The sequence below is a fragment of the Petromyzon marinus genome, chromosome 10, assembly GCF_048934315.1.
Source record: "Petromyzon marinus isolate PM22_M1 ecotype Great Lakes invasive population chromosome 10, UKy_Petmar_22M1.pri1.0, whole genome shotgun sequence".
Lineage (NCBI taxonomy): Eukaryota > Metazoa > Chordata > Hyperoartia > Petromyzontiformes > Petromyzontidae > Petromyzon > Petromyzon marinus.
In genome coordinates this window covers 15,859,803-15,886,276 of record NC_133676.1, presented here as the reverse complement: position 1 = coordinate 15,886,276, position 26,474 = coordinate 15,859,803, and the positions used below count along the sequence as shown (strand labels likewise).

The 26,474-nt window shown below is 46.4% G+C and overlaps 1 protein-coding gene across 1 annotated transcript; it reads right to left on the bottom strand.

Moving 5' to 3' along the window:
- Positions 1-357: 357 nt before the first annotated feature.
- Positions 358-24,351, bottom strand: VOPP1 (VOPP1 WW domain binding protein). The gene is made up of 5 exons (XM_032951069.2): positions 23,904-24,351; positions 15,055-15,110; positions 10,942-11,019; positions 9,747-9,898; positions 358-8,783 (listed from the first exon to the last, which is right to left on the bottom strand). The coding sequence occupies exons 1-5, from the start codon at positions 23,958-23,960 to the stop codon at positions 8,452-8,454; spliced, it is 675 nt and encodes a 224-aa protein (XP_032806960.1). The 5' UTR covers positions 23,961-24,351; the 3' UTR covers positions 358-8,451.
- Between the last annotated feature and the right edge of the window lie 2,123 nt (positions 24,352-26,474).

Genomic DNA, 26,474 nt, shown 5'->3' with positions numbered 1-26,474 from the left:
CGGTTTTTCACACCTGATGATGACCGTTTGTGTTATGGTCGAAACGTCGTGAGAATTTTTATTGTTTTATATTTTTTTTATTATTTTATTGTTTCCCTTCAATGTGACTTTACCGAAAGAGCTAAGAATACGTAAAAGTATGTTGAACTTCGTTAGCACCGTACGTAGCCAACCGTGCTAAGGATCCTGCAAGGTCAACTGTAAATCTGTATGGTGACGTCCATATCCACCCTGGTGGAACTGTTGACTGGTGCTCGGCTCAGGTCGTGCTGAGAACAGAATGCCCCCTGCCACAGGAATGTGGCATACCCACCGCTGGGGCTGCCAATGGAGGTGAACACTGCCCAACACTCGATGGGACATGGAGACACTTTTATTTAACTTTGGGTTCCGTAAAGAATGTTGACCGAAGCAACTCATATGCATACACACACACACAAAAAAACTCCCAACATCTTTAACATTTTCTTGTATTTTTACTATGAACAACTTTTGACTATAAATACTGCTTTTACCGCAAGTACAGTATTAATTTGATCAAACACGCTTTTAAAGAGCATTAAATGTAGAACACATTTTTTTTAAACTGTTAATCTATTCAACGCAGGCAGTTTTAACCCACAAATCATTTTCAGAAAATGTCTCAAGAGCATTTTACTTGCAGTTGTGTTCAATTTAATTTCACATCCCTGGCAATGTTTCGTATCAACTTATAATTACAATTCCACCGATTACAATAGAACATTTGTCTTTCTGCTCGAAGTTCACTCCAGTGTCAATGTGCTTTATTTTTCGGTTAAGTGAATTTCGATTGAGTTCGATAATGTGAGGTACAACACAGTATGATATCATTGCATTAACGTTGTACCAACTGATGGTGTTTGAAAATGAGTTTTGAGTCATGTACTACTGCCAACTGTAACAACATTGGCAAATGCAAGCCAAAGTGATCTAGCATTTCAGATTTATCCAACAGTCATCATAAACAAGAATCAATAATCATGTATCCATCAACATTATACTAAGCACTGTTGAACAGCAGGTTAGGCTTCAGAGCATACCACAAACGCATTAAGTTGTCTGTGCTACACTTTCTGTCTCTCATAAATCCCAGCGTGCATCTTTCCATGTATCTTTGGTTATTTTTCTGCTTGGTTCCGTGTTCTTTTTCAGGGTCTGTTTTGGATTATGTGGGAATAGGGAATGATTGCAAACGTTATTCTTTTAGCGCAATGGTTTGCTGCTTTTAATTATCAAATGTAATATTCCAAAATGAATAAATCCTGCTTTTGCTTGCCGATGAATTTAAGAATTTTAATCCTGGTCTATCCTCAATAAATGCCCTAAATATACATTTTTTCCCTCCATTTGTGTGCCTCCAACAATTCATTTTCTTTTATTCGGCAAACTTATTGAACATGGCTTTTTCTTGGCTCAATTTGATATTTTTCATTAAGTTAAATAATTCAGACATCCTGCAAACGTGTATAAATTTGTTAACGTTCTTGTGTTGCCCAGAACTAAGTGATACTTCAATCACTGTGTGAAAACTATATTCACACAACAGAAGCGCATGCATGCACAAATTACTTGACAAAGAACATTTCGCGATACATCACTGAATATACCATTGCTGGATTTCAAAACACCGTCTCAATGGCCAACAATTTTAAAGTTAATTAATATTGTAATACCAGCTGTATAATCTACAAAACAAACTATTATACAACAGAAGGGGATGTTCAAAAATACAATGTGGGATTAGATGTTTTGACTCCTGATATAATCCTGTAAAGGTTTTGAGAATGGGATGCTGAAAAATAACCACAGGCACGCATTTATGTCTCTAATCTTCAATTAAATAACTGATAACAGATTCCATTGTTATTTTATGCTTAACTCCTCAATTTGGCAGACATTGCTGCAGTTAAGAGTTCACAACAACTGAACACTCTAAAGTTCATATACAGGCTAATTTGCCAAAAATGTTGACTCAGCTCTCTAACCTTCCTTGGTTGATTATAAGGAGTACCACTTGGTGGGAAGTCAACTGGTCTTGTCATTTCGATTTAAAGCTTTCGTGACTGCAAGGATTCATCTTCTTTGATTCTTTCGGTAAAGTCACGTAGAATGAGAATAAAATAAAATTCTCACGACGTTTCGGCCACAACACAAGTAGCCGTCCTCAGTTGAAGAAACAGGACTGTCCAGAAGACGTGACTTTACCGAAAGAACCAAAGAAGATGATCTTGTCATATTATGTTACATCACCTCCTGCCATAGCAATGTGGAATGCCCACCACTGCACATTGGATGTAAAACATGAGAAGCCCTGCCTCATAGTTGCTGTGATCCCACACAGCGGTGCTCATTTTATTGACTCCAGAGGGGATAATAGGCTTAGTCGACTCCCGACCGGGATTTGAACTCAGAGTTTGAGACGAGCGCTCGTTCTTCAAACACACACACACAACTTCCTGTCAATGTGTCAATCCGCGTCTCTTCGAGGTTTCCAAAAGCAAAAGACTCGCTCGTGTGGACAGATTCTCCAGTATTGCCTGCCTTTGACACCCTTACCGCAGTGGGCTGCTCTACATGTAGCCATCGAAGAGCGGCAGAAAGAGGAACGCGAAACAGGGGCCACCAACTACAAGTAAACACACCTAGCTTTCACCCACACGAATGGCATAAGGGTACATCACACATTGAGTATACACTTTCAGACGTGCAACATGCAAAGGCTACTTTTAGTACTCATCATGTTACTCTGCTGTTATCAGAAAACCGACATCAATTACATACGTGGCAAAAAAAGTGTATCCCTTTAGTAAAATAGCCACCCACCTAATATTTATAAACTGCCCCATGTGGCGTGTCTGTACTTTAGTAGGCTTTACACCAGTGCAAATGTATAGTAGCGCACCAGAGCCCTTTACTTGAATTTAAAGCACTGAACTAACATCCGTAGACAGATTTTCAAATGACAATTAAATATCAGACCTTTGGAATGTGATCTCCCGGGTGTGTGTGAATGAAGAGTTAACACAATGAACAAAAAATGAAACGCAGTTTTGTTGAATCTCGCTGTACAGCGGCTAGTTTCTACTCCTGACATTACAATCATTGTACCACAATCCTGGGCCAAGTGTGGAAATTCAACATTTATATGGCAGGTATTAATTTTTCATTAAGAAGTCCATTGCCGACCTCTCACAAAGTGATACTCATTTCATTGATCCCAAATTGATGGGCTGAGTCAACCCCCAACTGGGATTTTAATTCAAAACCTTTCAATTGTGAGAAGTCGACAATAGATGAGCAATAATGAAATAGTTTTTTTGCTATTAGTCTTGTGTATTAAAATTTCTAAAAACACCTTAGAAAACCACTTAAAGCGATGATGACTTTACTATCCCTCCATTATTTATTATCTGCTGATGGAGGAGATATTTAAGTGGGAAATGAAGTGTGCTAGTTTTGGAGGCAGACCTGTTTCCAGAAATCAACCGCAATAATATTTCTTAACTACAAACAAAACGATGACTGCAGCGGAGACATGAAGAGTGAACATCAATTGGCCAGCGTTGCGAATAACTCGCCAAACATTGGTCCGACGCAGCGTGCTTAACTCTATTATTGGTTCTTTCGGTAAAGTCACGTAGAAGGGAAACAATAAAATAATAAAAATATAAAACAATAACATTCTCACGACGTTTCGACTGCAACACAAGCAATTATCATCAGGTGTGAAAACCACAGCAAGAAAATTTGAAAAAAGTGGCGGTTTTTTTAACGTTAGCACCACGGAGAGCGATTTGGCAGTTATTCAGATGGACGAGTCCATCTATGCAATCATTGGAAGGATTTGATAAACCATTTCGGGTCTTAAATGATTGTTCACGCTTACGGTGGCTATCAGACCACATCCATTATTTTCGTCTCCCCTCTCCTCTTTTCCGAACATAGATGGACTCGTCCATCTGAATAACTGCCAAATCGCTCTCCGTGGTGCTAACGTTAAAAAAACGCCCCTTTTTTCAAAATTTCTTGCTGTGGTTTTCACACCTGATGATGATTTCTTGTGTTGCAGTCGAAACGTCGTGAGAATTTTATTGTTTTATATTTGTATTATTTTATTGTTTCCCTTCTACGTGACTTTACCGAAAGAACCAAGAATATGAATCCCTGCAGTCACGAAAGCTTTAAATCGTGCTTAACTCTGTTTTACAAATCAAATGCCGCGAGGTGTCCAAGGTGATGGCCACTGGGTGTGATGCACACTTGTGAAAACACTGCGCTGTGACCAGCACTGCTCAGGGATGAGAATTCCCCTTCGGATCGCCAACGCGTGTGTCCACCGCGAGAGCAGTCTCAACTCTGACGACAAATTTCACTATCCAAGACTCACTATTATTATAATTATAATAAATAATCATCGGCGGCTGATGGCTAAATATATCGGAGACACAAAATCCTGTTGGGGAAGGGAGGGGGCGGTGTAGTTCATTTTATCATCTTTATAATGAGCAGGTCAATATGGCATGACATTTGTTGCTATACTTGGACGAACATCTACTTAATATATTTTGTGAGCATTAAACGAACGTCAACGATCAAACATAGCAGCAGACGTTATGTGTGTGAAACTTCTCTCGCACCGCACGTAGCCAACCGTTCTAGCCGGAGGCGCGACGAAAATATGCCATTGGTTTGCTCCGCGTTTCGTCGTTTGGCTCGACTCCGCGACAGCCGTCCCGGCGACATGTTTGTCGACTGCCCACCGTACCCGCTGCTCGCTTGGAGCCAGCAATCGCGACAAGACGTTGCCGTGAAACGTCCGCAGCGCTGCGCTTGCCATTGACGCGCGCTCATGGCCATTGCCGCAAAAGCAGATGCCATGAAATGTGCTGAACGTTAAATCTGCCCACAGAAATGGGCGAATACCAGCATCGTCGTGAGAATTTTTATTGTTTTATAGATATTTTATTATTTTGTTGTTTCCCTTCAACGTGACTTTACCGAAAGAGCTAAGCATATGAATACCGGCATGTTATTTATTTGGAATGTTAATGCGATTTGCTGGACTAATCCTATCGCACATCGTGTCACGTTTACTCCATACCAATAATCCGGCTAGGTGGTGCTGTCACAGAGTGATCAATTCACATTCGAAACCTGGTCGGGGATTTGACTCGGCCAACTTTCTCCTCTGGAGTCAATACATTAAGCACCACCTTGTCGAAATCCCGACAGTGGTTGACCTTTGCAGTGACTCACCCTTGCCATGGAAATTAGACATTTTCACCATTGGCTTTGAGCCACCTATGGAGAAAGACACCAATGGCAATTTGAGCAGAAAGACTGAATTAATGAAAGCTATATAGCACACTTAAAACAAATAAAGAGTTATGTATTTAATAGAAAACAAAATGCAGAATGTGCCTAATGTGTTGTTAAAAAAGACACGTTTGCACTGATTGGGTTGACTCATCTGTTTCTCCACGAAATATCGGTAACAATTGCCTTCCTACCAAGCAGCTGCTTTAAATTATGGCGAAATTTCAACATACACTGTACGAATGTGAGAATCACGAGATCCCACTACAATGCTTCAATTGATCTCTTTGTAAATGTTCCCCAATTTGTTCAGCTCCTTGAGATGTAGTCGCATTTGGAGGCTTCATAAATCCAAATTATCATCCAATTTACATTGTATTGTATTGTGTATATACTGCATATAACACGTGGAATAGCAGCATCTTCACTGGCTCGTTAACAATAATCCACCACTGTAAATGTGGCACCAATCTTCAGAAAATGCCTTCCTAATCCTCCAAAATATGTAATCTCTTTAACACTCAAGAGTTTTCAACAAATATCCACTGGAATTTCTCCAAAGCGTTTTTACTAAATAAAAAAAACGCAGAAACAACCTGACGGTTAAGAAGATGCGACCGAGCCCTTCGCCTTAAGTCACAGAGAGCATGTGGACTTTATCCGCCCTGACACTACAAAATCACTTCCACTAAAGGGAAGTTCCATAATCATGGACCACTTTGACCTGCCAAAGGCAATCTAAGCAATATTTAGAATGAGACTGGTGGATAGGCACATGACATCCCAAGCTACTCTGCCCAGCTGCCAAGATTGGCTAGGTGGCTGATGCTCACAATTTATGCCCCAGTCAAGAGCCCTTGTGAATAAGCCTTCGGTTTTAGCGGCAACATTAAGGTTGTTTAAAACAGCAGCCAATTGAAGAACAGATTGGTCATCAGTGTTCAAATATCCCGATGTTCTCAGTTCCGTCACTAATGGTTACAAAAACAAAGATCCTTAACAGATTTTAGGGCAAGTGCTGTTAGCGTGCACCTATGAGGGACGGCACGGCGCACCTGGGTGTTGGGTGGCCAGAACCACGCCCGCCCACCTTTGTCTCCCTAGTAGTGATGTGTACACATCGCAACAGGTACTCATTGGAAGTTGTTGAGTCGACCTCAAGGTGGCCCAGGACTGGTTCAGATAATCGTCACCGGTACTGCCCGTGCGCGGGAATCGAATTCAGGTCGTCGAGTTTGTTGTGCAGCGTGCTGACCGTGACACCACCGCTTGTCACACGACTAATAGTTGCGCACACACACAACACACACAGACACATTTAACATTTTATCACTGCAGTCAGCACGGTCCTACGCAAGGCCGATGACATTTGTGGAGGATATGGACAGATACAACCATTCCCCCAGTGTGTACTTTACAGGATAGCAGAAGGCTGGCGATAATACCAAAGAAGCGTTCGCCAAATGTGATGCATGCCCGCTATTGTAATGGATGCTGAAGCAATTTGATGTCCAGACGCACACGGATAATGCATTGTCACCAATGACTAAAGAGTACAAGTCCACTGTGCTATTTAATACAGACAAGGCACAAACAAAAGAAGCAGGTTCATTCTAGTAACATCACACATTTAACGGCGTTCATTTCCTACGTGGGACAACCTTTGGCAGGGATGACACACACTCCAACTGCAATACATTCCCTGTCTTCCCAGGAGGTTCCTCTTATCAGTAAAACAAACACCTAGGCAAAGCAGAAAAGTTGTTCCCCTTGTGCCCATAATCAAATATGCAATGCATATTTGCCTTAAGTTCTCAGTTTATAAACTGTCCAGTGAATGGGGAGAGATTGTAAGCCCATCACAATGAACAACACGGCTTTATTGGGAGGTATAAGCCGAAAGTTTCAAACTTAGAATCGAACCTGGCTCAGGATTTTAACCTGTCTCTGTGCCACTGATAAGGGCCTAATTCACACTAAGCCACTTAGTAGGTCTCCTCTGTACCTAGAATACAACATGACAGCTGAGATGCAATAACAAAAGAACATAGTAATAGGTTTTTACCCTTTTATCTGGCACCAAAACTGACACCTTTATACAAGGGATCATGTTTGCAATAACCACAACACAAGCAGTCAAAATGCAAACAAAAAGAGCCAACTCTGATAATGATATGCACTATCCTTGAAATGTATTGGTCCACTCCAAGACGGTGTCATCTGGTCCAAGACCAGTGGAGACTAGGCTCTAAGAAAAGCCGTCTCGGCAAACATGATCCCTTGTATAAAGGTGTCACTTTTGGTGCCAGATAAAAGGGTAAAAAACTATTACTATAAAAACAAAAATCGAAACATTCAAACATTCAATAAGTACGTCTGTATGTGAACCAATGGGTTTTAACACCTGGGTCTGTCCCATGACCTCCTGCCAGCGAGCCTTGGGACACTTCACGTGGCCTAAAGGTGCACCCATCCTGGCACAAGGGCCTTGGTGACAGCACCGCCACTTAGTGGCGAACAGCGGTTGTTGTTGTTGTTGTATATTTGCGGAGAAAAAGGCGGCTGGGTGTGGTGCTGGACACGCTTTCCCCCTCCTGAGCTGCGATGGCCTTCATAGGTGCTTGCTAACAGCACGTGCCTCAATAACCTGCTGAAGGCTGTGGGGGGGGGGGGGGGTATCTTTGTCGATGTTTGAACGCGAAGTGCGGTGGCGCATTGCTTTGTGCACTGTGCTCTGATCCCGATGGCCTGGATTGAGTTCACACCTGTGCGCACCATCAGTGGTAAGTGGTGCTTTCCTGGAGTGCCCCCTCGGTCAAGTCATCGTTACATTTGTAACTGGTACGGTTTGTGTGCACGTCAGCGCTGGGGATACAAAGGCGGAGAGGTATGGTGCCGGCCACGCTACCCCTTTGTGTCCCACGCCTGGTCTTAAACGGTGTTCACGAATGGCACTCACCCTTACATTTGACAAGGCTAAACGGGGAAATCTCGTCCGAGTGTGTGTGTGTGCGTGCGTGTGCGTGTGCGCGCACGCACGAGTGTGCGGCCAACAGGGTCGGGGAGAGGTCTACGACGCACACGACGAGACGCTGCAACGGCACGAGACGCGCTTCACCGCGGCGCCGAGGACTTCACGACCTCCTCGTAGGGAGGCGGAGGAGCCATCGGCGTCGGGTACGACACGTGCGCGTACTGCTGACGGTGATGATGCGCCGCCAGCTCGCCCGGCTGAGTCTGGTGGCCGAGGCTCTGGGCGCCGAACGGGTGCGGCTGAGCGTGGCAGGCGAGCGGGTGCTGCGGGGGCTGGTAGACGGGCGGCGGGTACCCCGGCTCGTACAGCGGCAAGCCGGAGGGCTGCGGCGGGTACGGGTACACAAGCGGCACCTGCCCGCCAGGGAACGGTCCCTGTTCCGTGTAGAAGTACATCCCCGAGGGCAGCGTGTCTGTGACGGGGACAGCACACGGTGGGCACGGCGTGACGGTTAAGGGCCGTGTCCTTTGTCAGGTCCCGGCATAGGCTTGGCTCTAGTTCGAGTGTATGTACGTACTTATGTATGTAGAGCGTCTTACCCACTGTACGTAGCCAACCGTGATAATTAGAGGTGCGTTGAAGGACAACAAACTAAACACAAAAAGCAGTTCTGGAGAAATGAGCCGCCTCTAGCCATGGTCCCAGCCGTGCTCATGGTTTCTGCAAGCTGAGCCTGGCTCAGGCCACGGCTGAGCCGCTCACGCCTCTTTGAAAGTAACTAAGTGACTCCAGCCTGAGCAGAGCCGCATTAATCTATACTCATCTCAATTGAAAACGAATTTCTTCAGAACAGCTTTTTGTGTTTAATTAAGAGGACGGAGGAGGGCAAGTCACTGAGTGGGATGGTGCCCAGAAGTTAAAGGCCAAGGGGAGGACCTGAAGCCGGATGGTCGTGATGAGGACCATGGCAGCAGACCTGGGAGTAGCCCCATGGCTTCGGGGGGGGGGGGGGGGGGGCTGGAGGGGGCTAAGCGCCCCCCTTATGAAAGCTCAATCGCCGCTCTAAATTATTTTAGCACAACCAAGCAATGGGCGTCACAGAATGTGCTCACTCACACAGGGGCTGAGAGAACAGGATTCACGATGGACAAAAGCAGATCGTTTCGGTGCTCATTCTACTGAGCGTTTTAACGCGTGTGTAACATTGCCCGTACCTTTCCCTCGGAGGTCGCGTTAACCGTGCAACAACAGGTGACAACAATTTGGCAGAAGGAAGGAAGCAATGGAGAGTGAGGAGTGGTGGCGGCTGCAGCAGCAGCAGCATTGGTGGCCGTGACTTCCTGACCACGACCCGTGCACGGGGTGTGGGTGGCGGTGGGAGGGTGGGAAGTGTGGGCAGGGTGGGCAGAGTGGGGAGGGTGGCACAACAACTCACTGTGGAACCTCCTGGCCCTGGGCCCGTTGGCGTGCGCGGTGTATGTGACGGTGAGCGGGGGCTGGCTGGCGATGCCGCGTGGCCCCAGGTACCTCCTGCGCAGCCACAGCCCCGAGCCGCAGCAGAAGAGGATCCCGAGCAGAAGGCAGAACCTGCGCCGTGCGCAGGCCAGGCGACACAAACAAAGATCCCCCGTGTGACGTGCGCAGGCTTAGGTGCTGTTACCGGGCACCTATGAAGGTGCACAAGGTGGTGGTGTGGCCTGCACCTTGCCTGCCAACCTTTGTCTCCCCGGCGCTGATATTTACACACAGCACCAGGTACTGACTTAAGGCTGAGTCGACCTAGGGGAGGCCCAGGACCGGTGCGGTTAATCACCACTGACGCAGAGTCGGGCTGACTTGTATACCATCAACCCATTAGCTGCGGATAATGAGTTAACGAGTCCATGCATTTGTGGATAACAAAAAAGCCCCAACACATTCGTCAATAACACTGACTATATGCATAATATATAACAAATATATATAATGCACAGTGTTTTTGGGTAATGGTCCTTCTTCATATGTAATGGAGAAGGGCTAATGTCTGAAACTACACCGAATATATATTTTATTTTAAGCAGTGTTATTGTCGAAAGTGTTTTGCAATTGTGTTTGTGCACCGCTACCAATGCGGCATCACCAAACAACTTCTTGCGAATTACGGATCGCAGGTAAGAGTCGTTTGCCATTGCCGACAACCACGGTCGCAACTCAAATCACTTTAAAGTGCGCAATGTCAACGCAGATGCCAAAGAGGTCAACTCCTGCGTCGGGAGCACGAGCCTTTCCCTCTCGGCGAAGCAATCGCCAAAAGCACATTGCCGGCGTGCGCGCGTGGAGGGAGGCGTGCGCACGCCGGCAGAAAGTGCAACCGCAGATCGCGCAGGCACTGTGGGAAGGGCCACTTTTGGTGAGCCACTCTCACAGTCTTTCCACGAGGCCGTGAAAATGGCTCACAAAGAGTTTCCGCGTGAAAACCCGTCCGCTTAGGCGAGATTAAAGATGAGACGACTGCGGCGATGGCGGCGGCGGCGGTGGCGGCGGCGTGAAGCCGGCACGTGCAGCGGTCGCCCGCGGTTATGGGGACAACAGAAGGGGTCGTGTTGCGTGCGTGCGTGCGTGCGTGCGTCTGCATGCGCGCCTTCTCTCACCAGAAATACCAGATGCGGTAGAGGGAAATCACACGGACGCAGCACTTTTTACCACAGCAATCTTCGTACGGGTGGCACCTGCAGGGAGTAGGAAGTGAAGGTGCAAAAAGTAAACACGACGCACATTAACAAGAGACGGGAAACAACACATATAGGCGTCTATCTCTCTGCGGGGGTGGGAGGGGGGGGATATCAGGCCCGGTAGCCTCCAGCAACAAGCACCTGTCTCACAACTGTAAGGTTGCCAGTTCACATCTGAGTCGGGTTTCAATGCAGCCCTTCATCCCTCTGGGATCAATAAAATGGGTACCACTGTGGGAAGTTAGCTGTTGTCAGTTTACATCGATAGCGGCCGCAGAGTGAGAGGAGCACTGCATCCCAATGCTCGCTTTGGCAGGAAGGACGCATCGATTCGATCGAGGTAATACGTGTACTGCTCTGTGGTTTACTTTTTGCAGCTGCTGAAAAAAAAGCTTTTGTAAAATGGTTATTTTGCATAAGAAAGTGGCCGAGGTGTTTCTTTTATGTAATCCACGAAGATTAAATGTTGAGGGAAAAAAAAAACACAAGCCCTCAGAAATGGGCGATGTCACAAATGGCAGTAAATTCCAAAGCACATTCACAGTGTGCAGCCATTACTGAGCGGAGGGAAAGGCGAGAGGGATTGTAGCCCAGGATCTCAAGGATGCTGGCTCGGTGACCTCATCATTGGGCCGATGAGTCATCTTATCAGAGCCTCAAACTAACATTGAAGGGAGGAGGTGTCTGCGTGTTCATCCACAGTGGCGAGATGTTAACGCCATTGCCTGGTATGCAGGAGGTTGTGGGTTCGATCCTGACCCTGATGCCTGTATATTTGGAGTTTGCATGTCTCTCTCCCCATGGTCGAGTGGATTTTTCTCCAGATCCTCCGGTTTTCCCTCCATATTTAGAAACATGCCTCTATGAGTATTTGGCTGCTATACATTTCCACGTGAAAAGCCACTTCGTTGAGCTTTCATTTGTGGCCAGGTAACTTCTTAAAAAAAGAGCTATACAGCTCAATGGGCCATACCTGGTAAAATAAAAAAAATTGTTCAGTTTTGTATCTTCCACAGATTTCTACTTCCCCAAGTTATTTCATAATGGTTGCTGAAAAGTCAACAATCAAATCAAATACATACCGTTGCTATTTTACTGCAATAACGTCCTCTCTCTCCAGGAAAACAAAAGTTTCTCCGAGTATGGAGATACTGTTTCAGGAGGGGTCTGCAATTGGTGTGTGTTTGGTCAATCACATTTTTAAGAAGGTGTTTGACATGTGGGAGGGAACCCAGAGTATCCAGAGAAAATCCAACAACCGCGTGGGGACAACGCGATATGATCAAAGTCATTGCTGCACCGCCATCTCCTGGCCATCTAAAATAATCTCAAATGCCGGTCCGGTGCGTTCCTATTCTACGATGCCCCGGGGACGATCCGCCCTAGAACGTCACAATGTTGCAATGTCTCACGTGAGAGAGTACGTGGATAAAAACGTATTATATCCATCTAACATAATCCCATGTACCGTGAAGAGTTTGTCCAATAGTACTAGCTACTTTGACTTTAAACATTGGCCCTATATAGGTGATAGGTGGATTTGATCGCCAACCGGGTAATGAACTCGTGAATTTCGATTTGCGAGCAAAGCAGAATCAGAATATTTAATTATACTGGAGGAATCCGATGAGCTATAACGCTCTTTGTCACAGATGTCCAGTAAGGGCGGGTCCAGAACGTGACACTAAAATCAGGGCGCGACACTGCTGGTCAGGTATTGCTTCACAGGGCAGTGTTTCAAGCAATAAATCCACATCGCCAATGAAGCGTTAACTCCTCCTATATTAGGGTCGCATTAAGCATTTTCTAAACTGTTAAAGTGATTAAAACCTTTGATTAAAATATATGTACCATCATGAAAAAATATGCTTTCCCAGTCAACAAGTTGATGCTGCACTGCCCAGGGCAAGACGAATCGGTTTCCATGAAACGGGGAAGCAGCCAGCATTGTCCAGAGAATTGATGAGGGATGCCTATATATTGGCAACAAAAAAAATACCTGTCCACCCTGCCTGTCCCCTACATTTTGAAATTGTAGGCACTGTGTTTACTGCTTTAGCTTCACACAGATGCTGCGCGCCTGTAATATTTGTCATGTTGCCATGGCTCCTCTTCCACATGAACCTCTTTTGACGGAGCGCTGCACACAACGTAACAATGCTCCAACGACTTTCCCCTCAACTGTGCATCAGTCTCCGCATGCGACAGATGGTTGTTTGAAGACTTCGGCTATAACAGCTGCAATAGTGCACTATATCACAAGGGTGGAATTATTCACTCCCACCCACCGCCCCATGAAATTCCATGAATTGTCTCTAAATTCAGTCACGATCTGATTAAAATATTTGTATTTTTGAAAGATTACATCATCTCCGTGCAGCCTTTATTGGGTGTAGAGATAACGTGCGCCGATTACCGTACATATAACACATTATCTTACAATCACGATTGCGAACTTGGACCATCAGTTTAAATATAGATATGAATCAATGAATAAATGGATACATCATTCCACCCCTGCTTATATCTCACTTAACCCTATGATATTTTGAAGCACAGGTTGCAGTCATATCCCATAATCGATCAGGTGGCACAGTGGGGTTGGGCATATGTCTCGCATTCAGAAGGCCACAAGACCAAAGTCTCGTCAACGATCGACTCAAGTCGTTCGTCCATCTGGAGTGGATACAATTACCACTTTGTGGGAAGACTATGGCGGTTGTCGTTCTAGATAGGTTTTGCCCTTGCCATAGGAACGTGGAATTTCCACCACTTGCTTGAAGCTGCGAAAGAGATGTATGCTGCCGCGCACTCAGCTGAGCAGGAAAGTGCTTTTGTATATTCTGACTGTCGAGTAATATTGCAAACGTGCTGTTGTACCAAATCATGCCATGAATAGAATAAACATAATTTTGTAGCTCGTTCTGTCAGCAGAGAAACGCATTAACATATTAGGGAATATTACTGGTAGGAAACGTAGTGGACTGGAAGCCCAACCGGGATTAATTCACAGGAGGCAGATTAATTGTGTATGTCTGTGGATGTCTGTCCACGTGTATCCGGACACCCGGATAAAATGGGAGGGGTGGGGCTGGGTGGAGAGGGGAGGGTGGGGTGGGGCTGGGTGGAGAGGGGAGGGTGGGGAGGGGCTGGGTGGGGAGGGGCTGGGTGGGGAGGGTGGGGAGGGGCTGGGTGGGGAGGGTGGGGCTGGGTGAGGGGTGGGGAGGGTGGGAGGGGTGGGGCTGGGTGGGGTGGGGCTGGGTGAGGGGTGGGAGGGGTGGGGCTGGGTGGGGAGGGGCTGGTCACCCCGTGGTGCCCTTATAAAACTCAACGTTTAACCTTCTCACGCCGGCTTGTGCCCGCCCTCACAGTCGGGCATATTTGCGGAATACACCACACCGCCGTTGACCCTGGCCATTGACCGAGCAACCCAACGTTCCTATCAGCTCCTTCTGCAGGAATGTGTTCCTGGGATATCACACCACAGATTACTCGTGGAGTCACGCCTATAAAAACCCCTCATGCCTTATGATACTGTAACGTGCTCCGTAGCACTCAATGGAGGTTAGTCCACATCACATGTACCAGAACGTGAGGATGAATGTTAATGCTCAAAAATTTGGGAAAGGTCGAATTTGAAGATTGTATATTTTTTTTACGAATTAACGAGGAAATCGGGTGAGACCGTTAACTCGTCACAGATGACAATGCGGACTTAATCATGGATGGTTGCCTCAATCATAACCAGGATCCCAGCAGCGCTGGCTCAGCACCGTGACGAGGACATTCGCCCCCCCCCTCTGCCCCGTACCGCTCTGGGCCACCAACGCACCTCACACACATGATGCCGGTCCCCTTCCATAACCGCGCACGATTCAGCGTGTGTCCCCTTTGAGAAATTCAAACTCTTGCTACCCAGCAAGAGCAGCGATGCCACCATTTCAGAAGCGGCTTCCATTTAAGAAACGCGAACGATTTGCGCCTCGCAATGCTGTGCGCACATCACAAGCACTCACCGATCATTGCACTTACGTGAAAGGCCTGCTGAAACCATCCTTGTGGTAATTACAGTACTTGGCTTCACAGGCCTGTCGAAAAAGAGGTGTTATTCATTATAATAATAATCATCATCAGCAGCAGTGGCAATCATCATCAGCTGTTCAGCACGGTCGTGCCTTAAAGAGGGCCATCCTCTTTAGGTCAATCGTCATTCGTTACAAGAGACAAATCAGGTCATTTAAAAAAAAACGTAGGTGAGCTTAAGTACGTAGTCATTCATTTAGCCCGAATTGCTCTAATCTGGCAAATCAACAGTCTGTTTCCACTACAGAAATGGAAAGTTTTCATCACACGAGATGAACAAAGATGATCAAACACACCATTTATTTGAAGAGGGATGGCATCTTGACTTATCTTGCGTGTGGTATGCAAGGTGGAGCAGTGGTTAGCGTTCTGCCCTATGATCTACGATAAGTGACCTGTCCATAATGGAGGTTTTTTTGGGGGGTTAGATCACGTACATAAATGTGGTGTTAAACCCGCCACCACCCGACACAGCCAAGTAGCAAGGTTTGTCACGTAAACAAAACGTGCCAATTAGTTGCTACTTCAGCACACCAGTGTGTTGTAGAGTAACTAATTGGCACGTTTTGTTTACGTGACAAACCTTAATCATTTGCTGTGTCGGGTGGTGGTTGGTTAACGACACAGTTATATTTAGAAGCTCTAACCCAACGTAACATTTATTTTCCCTGCTTAGCTGGGCCGTTCACAGTGGCACACTGATTTAATCTTAGAAAATCGTAGCAGGGGATTGGTGGATCACACAGAGACCATCAGTGAGCATGAGTCACCCACCTATTGGGCGATCAGGTGGCCTGATGAGGGCAATTCCAGCATGCAGGTTGCTGACCTAATTGTGCAGACCACTGAGTATTATCTACTTGTATGTGTGTGGGTCTCCCCTGGATACCCCGGTTTCTTCCCACACGGTAAAATATTGTGAAACACTTCATCCATATTCATGTGGAGGCACTATTTGATTACCACAAAAATAATTTGCATGGTTATTTGCGGTAAAAAGGACGACTTTTCCGATCAAGAGAGATAACACGGATAATAGGAATAATCCATTCGTGGGTGACATAATTTCCCATGGGTAAGGGGAGTAAATTGGCCACAAATGACACGAGTTTCACTGCATTCAAATCGGCGAAGCATCTCACACAAGACCCTCCTGAAAAAGGTATCTATATACTCATTAAGATTGTCCCCGAGAAACAAGACTCTTGATTACACTATTTGAATTGCATGCAAAGCCTTTAATTGGAATTCGACTTAGTGTTACAAAGCAAACACAGGGATGACATTTGATGACGATTGTGTGAGGTTCTGTGAACATGTTGCACAATACATACACAACGAGATGTAATTGGTTCTGTGGTTCAATTTCAAAAAGTTATCGCCTAAATTCTTACAAGTCTGAATCGATCACCACCCTCCTGCCTGTAGCTCGATGCTGCACTGTCTACGTGTAGTACAGGTCTCAACTGCTAATGCACAGCATTCCCAGGGGTAATACCAATGCTGTAGCTGCCAACAACAGCAAGACTAAAACAACAGGGAGAGTGATCAATGCAGTCTTTCAACGCCAGCTCTACAGTGCACGCGTGGGCTCACGGGACGTGATCCATAACTGTCGCTAGGTTTAACAAGTCATTTGAAATATAATTTGAATGACCCTTTTCAATTAGCCAATGGTTAAAACTATGATTTCGGCGTGTAGCTAAACCACGTGTGGCTGCTGCTGCGTTTATAATTTGTGACGACAGCAAAAATAATTTAATAAAATATATCCAGTAGACACGTACGTAGGCTGGGTGTTCCACTGTCCCACGTGAGTTTGAAGCTTAGTTAATAAAAAATACTTTATAGTTACAGTAAAGCATGGCACCGTATTGTCCTTTAGGGATATCACTGTGTTGATGTTGAACGAATATGTATGGGAGTGACTTCACAATGACATCACGAGTGCTAAAATGACACACTTGATCATGAGGGGTGGCAATGGCATTGCGAGGCCTTCATCCAACAGAGGATAACAAATTGCTGATGCTGAGATTATGATGATTAGTCAGGTGTGCTACACTGCTTAGCACGTTGCACTTGTAATGAGATGGTCAAATCACAGGCAGAGGTTAACTCAGACGATCATCCCTCCGGAGTTCACAAAAAATGAGCACTGCACTATTCTGTGGGAGTTCATGATGGTCGTGGACCTTGTTCTGCCATAACAATGGGGAATTCTTACCACTCACTGGCTAGGGTTGCCACCTATCCTGGTTTTCCCAGGAGTGCACTCCTTTTGTGGTGGCTGCCGTGCAAGCAATTCGAGGACTGCAGTTTAACACGTAGGCTTTCGCGACCAATATTATCCATGAGAGGTTTTCTTTCTTCCAGGAATCGTTGCAAAATCCCAGTTTCATTTGCAGAATACATAATGTGCCTCTCAAGACAAATTTATTGCATGTATACTTCTCCCCTATTATGGTATACTGTCTTCTTATTCCTACGATATGACCCAGTTTTTTTTTGTCTGACCTCAGAGGTCGGAGCCCTACTGCTGGCTCTGGGCAGTACTTTGGGGAAGGCTACATTCCCACGCCCACTTGAGAAACCGCTTCGACTTTCTATAGATGTAGCGTACAGTGCTCTTTGTTGTTGTTGCTGTAATATTCATGGCTTGTGTGCTTAAGAAACGATTTGTATGGGCACTTAGTCACGACTGGTTAAAATATAGATTACACCAGAGACAATAAATGTCAAACATTATGAGCTGGACGCAGTCCATATGCACACGACAAACCGTATACACTCATACGGTGACTAACAATAAAAATGTATTAAACAGATATTTTGATGGCATGATTATGGAGTAATGAAGAGTGATTTTTATTTTTCTCTCTCCAAACTCTAGACTGTGCAACCACCTTGACATCAGTACAGCTTGCCCACTGGGACATCACGTACAACGTGCTTTAAGTGTATCCTACAGCCACACACCCAGGCTGCACTGCATCAAATTGACATGTGGGAATTATTTGCAGCAAGATTCTGGACACGGCAATGCGGCCGAGTCAATGCCAATTGATGTTTCTCATTATAACACGTGTGTCATATCGCACTGCCACAACACACTCAAGGTTCAGATACACAGTGCAGCACATTAGGGTGGACAGCCCAATCTAGACACGGATTAAATTAACCGCACCTCCGATTTGCACGGGGAGCTATGTATGGTGCGAAAGAAGTTCAACATACAGATCAGTTTGCGTGGAATCCATGGTGCAATTGTCAGATAATTTTCGCTGCCTGCATAGTATTTTTTGGGTGAATTACGAAAACACGATATCGGACTGTAGAGTATCTTCTCTGCAAAAAAAAAGTTAAATGCCCTTCGTGCTTCATGTAAATTTGTGGCAGTGATCATCACTGTTGTTGGTCCTGAGACAGTGGTGTAAATTATAAATTCCTAGGACCAATGGGAAGTCTCTTTATGTAAAACCAGGCGAGACACTAAATTTGAACTCAACACCCGATTATGAGTCGAATACTTAAACCAGCCTTCGATAAGACCTGTCCAAATTCGAGTGTAAGATATTATATATACTGTATCACCAATTATAATGAGTTGGCACACGTAATTTACTGAAGTTTATTGCAAATAGCGTGTATATGTGTCAATATACATGTACTGTTTATGGTGCTCCAATCTACAAACATCGTGGATTTCTGGAATTCCTCCGGGAGCAGATAATTCCTCTCATATTCCGCGGCACGTTGGTGGCATCCACAGTTTATAACACTTTATTCTAATTTCATTCTAATTGTATTATCTTGTTGTAATTTGTATTCAAGTAATATATTTGTTGTCAAAGCGATACGCATTTCAAAGAGGCCGCTGGCTTCATTCGCCACGTGAGCTCTGTGAAGTTTTTGAATCGCGAAGCTGCAGAGGGCATCACGGATATACAATTTTGGTTTTTGCAAATGTTGCATTTATTTAGCATCAGCACAGACCAGCTGTGCTGATGTTGATTTTTTTGGTAGAAGAGAATGTTGCATGTTTTAGAATTGGATATCAAGTCAAAAATAATGCAAACATTCTTTAACATAGACCCATAATCGCAGATTGACACTATTTGGATCTGAGAAAACTCGTAATCTTGCACTCCGGGAATTGATCACGGATTAGTTTGGCCACTCACCACTTGCCCACTTCCCATCATCTGCAATTTGTTTGTGGATTGATGGCAGTTGTTGTTGTTGCTAGTTCCTCCGGTGAACCGCCACACACTGCGTCGTCGCAAACTATTCACGCGGACGACAGAAACTCTACGGCACGCCACGGATTACGGGACTCACGATACGGCCCTCTCCCACCCCCCCCACCCCCCCATATCACCACGAATTATTGGAGTTCTGTTATCCAGTACAGCATGTACATTGTCTTGGTTTTCAAGTACTGATTTGGCATTACATACAGCAACTGTAGTTAATACACTGCATTACGGTCCCAGGTAACCAGGTTCAGATACAGATAGCTACCCATGCACAAGTAGCAATGAAAAGGGGACTACTGCACCGCTCCTAAGTTGATGCCGCCCTGAGTACAGGAGTTGGTGTAATGTGGAGACCTCAGAATTGGTGGCTTACCATTGTGGTGGCTTCACTACCCCCTCATTTGCCAGGTCAGTGTTGATAAGTGCTTGCAAACAATTTCTGTACAGTATTGATAAAGAGGAGGCATCTTTATCTTTATGTTAATCATTAACACACCGTACTTGGGACAAGATGCGGGATATATACGTTATATTGGAGGTTTGGTCAGGATATACTGAACTTTACACAAGTTGATGGAGCAGCAAGCAAATCATGGACAAAAGCTTGAGTCCACGTGCAGGCCTGGTGAACTTGCATCCAACGCAACCCTGGGACGAGTAAAACGAGTACCCACCACGTGGTAACGTTGCATCACTTGATGGGAATTCAACCCTGGTTGCCTTATGAATCGACTGATTCCTGCCGTGGGAATATGGAATTTCAACAACTGGGTTCAGGACTCCCAACGGGCATGACAGCCACTCAATCGATGTTCCTTTGAGAATGAAGATACGGCTTCCTTGTGTAAATATACCCATGAAATGTCGAGTAGTTCTTGGTGATACAGTATATAATAACAATGGGCATGCTCTACTAGATTAGAAAGCAGATAACAGAGGTTGTTGTGTTTAATACACACCAACTTTAAAAATTGTTAACAAGGTATTTCAATAATTAGATTTTACACTAGAGTACGCATTAAATAATTGAATGGATACATGCTATTGTGTATAAACAGGCATACACAACAGTAATTGCAATTTATAATCTGAGAGCACTCAACCTGAGTGATTTAATATTTATACCAAACATACAGTAGATACAATGAGAGATGTGGCTGCGTGGGACTTTGGTCAGAGTGCCTTCACTCACAGCCCATCATCCCCCTGGGTTGATACAATGAGTACCGCTTTGTGTGAAGTAAAACAAGTACGTGACATTCCCACGGCTGGCTGCATCATGCGCTCAGGACCTCCAACAGAGACGATTGTCAGTCACTTTGTGGAGCATGGATGAGCTCTGACATTGACTGGCACAGACAAACACACACGAGATCCCAGTCACGTTGTGTGTGCATTTCTATTTCACCTTACCGTCACCGTTCACTTAGTGTATACAATACGTTACTGTACTTTTGTACACTTTGCCGGGCAGCCTTTGTATTTATTGTTTGCATGAAGAAAGACACATGGACACGTGTTCTCGTCATTGTTCAAATCCCTACAATAATAATAATAATCTCATGCACTTGTGTTCAACTACAGTCAAGGGAGCAGGCCAACTTGCCCAAACGCTGTCCACATATCGTTTGAGAATACTTGTCGTGTAAGCGGACCACGACAATGAAACACGCGACGCGAGTGAAACACACAAAGGCGGCATCACCGTAGCACAACGCGTGGCTTGTCAGCCCACTGTGTTGTGGGACAATGTTGACATTTGCTCACGTAACGGGAAATGCGAGCGGGGAACGAGACTACTCGACTCCACGTGCTTTTGCAATCCATCAGAGCCACCCTCTATAACACAGCAATGCCAATGCATGTGCCACACCACTGCAACCGCGGCTAGTTTAAAAGAACCATGCACTTAGTGTGCTTTATGAAGTGTAACATGTATAGATGGCAGTACTCCACTCAATATACTCGTACTAGACCGGGATAGTGTGGCATTGAAGGGACAAATTGAGACTTTTTTTTGTTCAAAGCCAAAGCACTGCGAGTCTCCCCACCAACCTCAACACATTTGTTTGTGCGAATATTCGAAACGATCTCTCTCTCTCTCCTCTGTATGCTATTGAGCCATTCTCCTACAATATTCTATCACCTATGCTCACCCGTGGTAACCTTTAGGTCACGCGAGGATTGTGCGCTTATAGACTGTGCTAATTTACCTGTTGAGGACAGAGGCAGTCATTAGAAGCATGCGTTTGCAGTATTTGGCTGCTATAAATGTCCACGTGCTGATAAGCCACTACTACACCTTGAGCTACAATGACGCGTGGTAAGGTCGCTTCTGAAAACGAGCTATATATATAACTCAGTGGGTATTACCTGCGAACAAAAAAAATCGCAGTTAAAATAGTATCTACGTGATTTGACCGAAATAACCAAAGAGTAATAGTATCGTAGTTGGTTTTCTGAAAACAGCCCTCTATCAACGAATGGCCCAGACTGTATGAATTACAAGGGCGTTAGATTGTGGGTACTGTTGTATCCTGTAAGCTGCAATACCTTCATGTCAATCTGCCTGCCCATGGTCAGATGATCCCATCGACTCAAGAGACCCGGTGGTGGTGGTGCTGCTGGTGGTGGTGCTGCTGGTGGTGGTGGTGCTGGTGGTGCTGCTGGTGGTGCTGGTGGTGCTGCTGGTGCTGCTGGTGGTGCTGGTGTTGCTGGTGGTGCTGCTGGTGCTGGTGTTGCTGGTGGTGCTGCTGGTGCTGGTGGTGCTGGTGGTGCTGGTGGTGCTGGTGGTGCTGCTGGTGGTGGTGCTGGTGGTGGTGCTGGTGGTGGTGGTGCTGCTGCTGCTTGTAGTGGTGCTGGTGCTGCTGCTGGTGGTGGTGCTGCTGGTGGTGGTGCTGGTGGTGCTGCTGGTGGTGCTGGTGGTGCTGCTGCTGGTGGTGGTGCTGGTGGTGGTACTGGTGTTGCTGCTGGTGGTGGTGCTGGTGGTGGTGGTGCTGGTGGTGTCAAATTGCACATTCCCAGACGCCACCATCACCTTCCCCTCCTCATGGCCCTGCCATCACATCCCGAAGCAGCTGGTGCGAGACTGTCCCCACAACCGGCGCTTGACCTTGACCAGGGATTGAACTCTTGTGGTGTCATCTCGCACTTGAGGGATGAAGCCCCACGTGGACATTCACTTGCAAGTTCACTGTTGTAAAGCGCTGCCAACAGAGTAGCCCATGTCGGATGCACCAATGCTGTCCAGCGCCACGTGTATACGTTACCGTAGAGAAAATGCTCTTACAATGCAATAATTCAGAATAGTATTTCAGGGCAATATGCGCTGTCATGTATGCAGTAGCAGTCCTGTAGGGTAACGCATGTTTTAACATGTTATATGGGCACACAGAATAGCTGGACAGTGAATCCTACATGGTACTTTAACAATCTTGACATGGAGCAGTGCCGTTGTGATAATTTGTAAGCTATGTTCTCGATACACGCGTTAATACATTACATTAAATTACTTCTTCATATAATAGCATTGTTTGTGTGGAGTATGCACCCTCATTAGTGCTTACATTGTATTCAATTCTTTTGCATAACATGTATCGTATTGGCATATTGGTATGCACATTGTGTTCGATTATTATGGATATAGCATTGTATATGTAGAAGTCTCCTTTTTGATACACATTGTACTTAATAACTATGCATATACTGTACAGAACAATATGTATATAATTGTATATGTAGAGTACGTATCAGTATTGGTATATACATTGTGTTCAACCATTATATAAACTCAATATAACATCGTATTCGAACACACTTAACAACACACCACACGTAGCAACACACCACACGTAGCAACAACACACCGCACGTAGCAACAACACACCGCACGTAGCAACACACCACACGTAACAACACACCACACGTAACAACACACCACACGTAACAACAACACACCGCACGTAGCAACACACCACACGTAACAACACACCACACGTAGCAACAACACACCACACGTAGCAACACACCACACGTAGCAACACACCGCACGTAACAACACACCACACCACACGTAGCAACAACACACCGCACGTAACACACCACACGTAGCAACACACCACACGTAGCAACACACCACACGTAACAACAACACCCCACACGTAGCAACACACCACACGTAGCAACACACCGCACGTAACAACAACACACCACACGTAGCAACACACCACACGTAACAACAACACCCCACACGTAACAACAACACACGTAACAACAACACACCACACGTAGCAACAACACCCCACACGTAACAACAACACACCACACGTAGCAACACACCGCACGTAACAACAACACCACACGTAACAACACACCACACGTAACAACACAACGAACGCGCCGTGAACACAAACGTTACACACAAACAAACAACCATAACCCACACCGCGTACGTTTGACGTGCAACAACCACAACAATAAACAACAATCAACAACAACAACACCACCACCAACAACAACGCCGCATCCTCCGAGAGTCACCTCTAAGATCGCGGCGGCGATGGCGAGCGGCAGCACCATCACCACCGTCATCGTCATCCTCCTCCTCGTCCTCCTCCTCGTCGTCTGCCGCAAGCTCGCCCACGCCTCAGTGGCATCACGCGGCCTCACACCACGCCAAGACTAACACCACTCATCATCATCTGCTGCTGTTGTCATTACTGTGGTGGGGTTTTGTTAAACGTTTCAGCGAGTTCAGTACCGGCCCCCGTCGCGGAGCTGTCAAGCCCGTGTCTTGTGTGTGACGATGGTTTGGTGGTGGTGGTGCTGATGATGGTTGTGTTCGGGGTTGTTGTTGGTGTGTGTGCAACGTGGTTCTAACAACAGCGCCCTGGAGCACGACGAGCCAACAATAACCTCTCCTGCAACATGGCGCTCTGACAGCAGCACACACACACAGTCACACACACACAGTCACACACACACACACAGTCACACACACACACAGTCACACACACACAGTCACACACACAGTCACACAGTCACAGTCACACACACAGTCACACACACAGTCACACACACACAGTCACATACACAGTCATACACACACACAGTCACACCCACACAGTCACACACACACACAGTCACACACAGTCACACACACACAGTCACACACACACAGTCACACACACAGTCACACACAGTCACATACACACAGTCACACACAGTCACACAGTCACACACACAGTCACAGTCACACACACACAGTCACACACACAGTCACACACACAGTCATACACACAGTCACACACACAGTCACACACACACAGTCACACACAGTCAGTCACACACAGTCACAGTCACACACACAGTCACACACACAGTCACACACACACACAGTCACACACACACAGTCACATACACAGTCACACACACAGTCATACACAGTCACACACAGGCACAGTCACACACACAGTCACACACACAGTCACACACAACAACAACCGCCATTCGCCACTAAGTGGCGGTGACGTCACCACGACGCTTGTGCCAGGCTATGTGCACCCTGAGTCCACGTGAAGTGTCGAACGCCCGCTGGCAGGAGGTCACGGGGCAGACCCAGGTGCCACGGGTCGACTGACTGAGATGACTGGCTGATGCACCACCTGTGCCCCCTACTGTGCCAACCTGTTGTGCTTTAGTCACCCGGCGCTCCGCTCGTTGTTGTGAGCGTCGCTCCTCCGCCCTCCGTTGTTGTTGGAGGGCGACTGCCTCCAACTGCCCAGTAGCATCCTTCACGAGCCTCCTCCACAGAGGCCGATCTTGACACCGCTGGTACCAGTCATCGGCAAGTCCACTCAGCTCCACGTCCTCCTGTACCACATCACTCCATCTCTTCTCTAGCCCATGCCGCGCCCGCTTAGCCCCCTCAATCCGGCCGAACAAAAGCTGTTTCGGCATGCGTTGGCTGGGCATGCGGGCTACATGACCCATCCAACGCAGCCTTGCCTGCCGGAGGAGCTCACCGATGGGACCTTGCCCAGATCTTTCAAGGATTTGTGAGCTTCTCACACAATTCAGTCTGGTTAAACCCAGGATGGATCGTAGGCAGGCCAGCCTAAATGTTTCTAACCGGCGAAGATGTTCCATTAGGGGGGTCCACGTTTCGCAAGCGTAGAGAAGGGAGGGAATGACCGTGGCCGAGAAGACCTGAAGCTTAGTGCGGAGCGACAGACCAGGTAGCTTCCACACAGCGTTACGCAACCGATGAAAAGATATTGCCGCTCGACTGATTCGGAGTGAGACCTCTGCTGTTAAACTGGAGCCAGTCATAAGCACACTACCCAGGTATGGGAAACTCTCCACTCTATCCACAACTGCCCCATCACCGATTGGGAGTTGTGGGGGTGGAGTGTCCGATGGTACAAAATACCCAGGCAGGTGCTTAGTTTTGGTGGGGCTGATGGTAAGGCCCCACCTCTTAGTGGCACGCTCCAGTCTCAGCAGCAGCGTCTCCAACTCCTCCTCTGACTGAGCAGCTATTACCAAATCATCAGCATACACAACGTGGTTGACCAATAGGGAGCCATCCCTTGACCGCACCCGGGCATCGATCAGCCTCCCATTATATCTGTACCATATGGAGATTCCCCCGGTACAGCTATTGAAGGCTTCACGAACTACGTGGTCAAAATAGATGTTAAATAATGTGGGAGCCAGAGGACACACACACACAGTCACACACACAGTCACAGTCACACACACAGTCATACACACAGTCACACACACAGTCACACACACACAGTCACACACACAGCCACACACACAGTCACAGTCACACACAGAGTCATACACACAGTCACACACACAGTCGCAGTCACACACACAGTCACAGTCACACACAGAGTCATACACACAGTCACACACAGTCACAGTCACACACAACAACAACCGCCATTCGCCACTAAGTGGCGGTGACGTCACCACGACGCTTGTGCCAGGCTAAGCTAGTTTTAGATAGAATTCGTTTTGCATTAGAAGAAGTTACAGCAGCAGAGGTTAGTGTAAATGCTAATCGAGTCTCTCACCTTTCTAAAGAGATGCCACGACTCT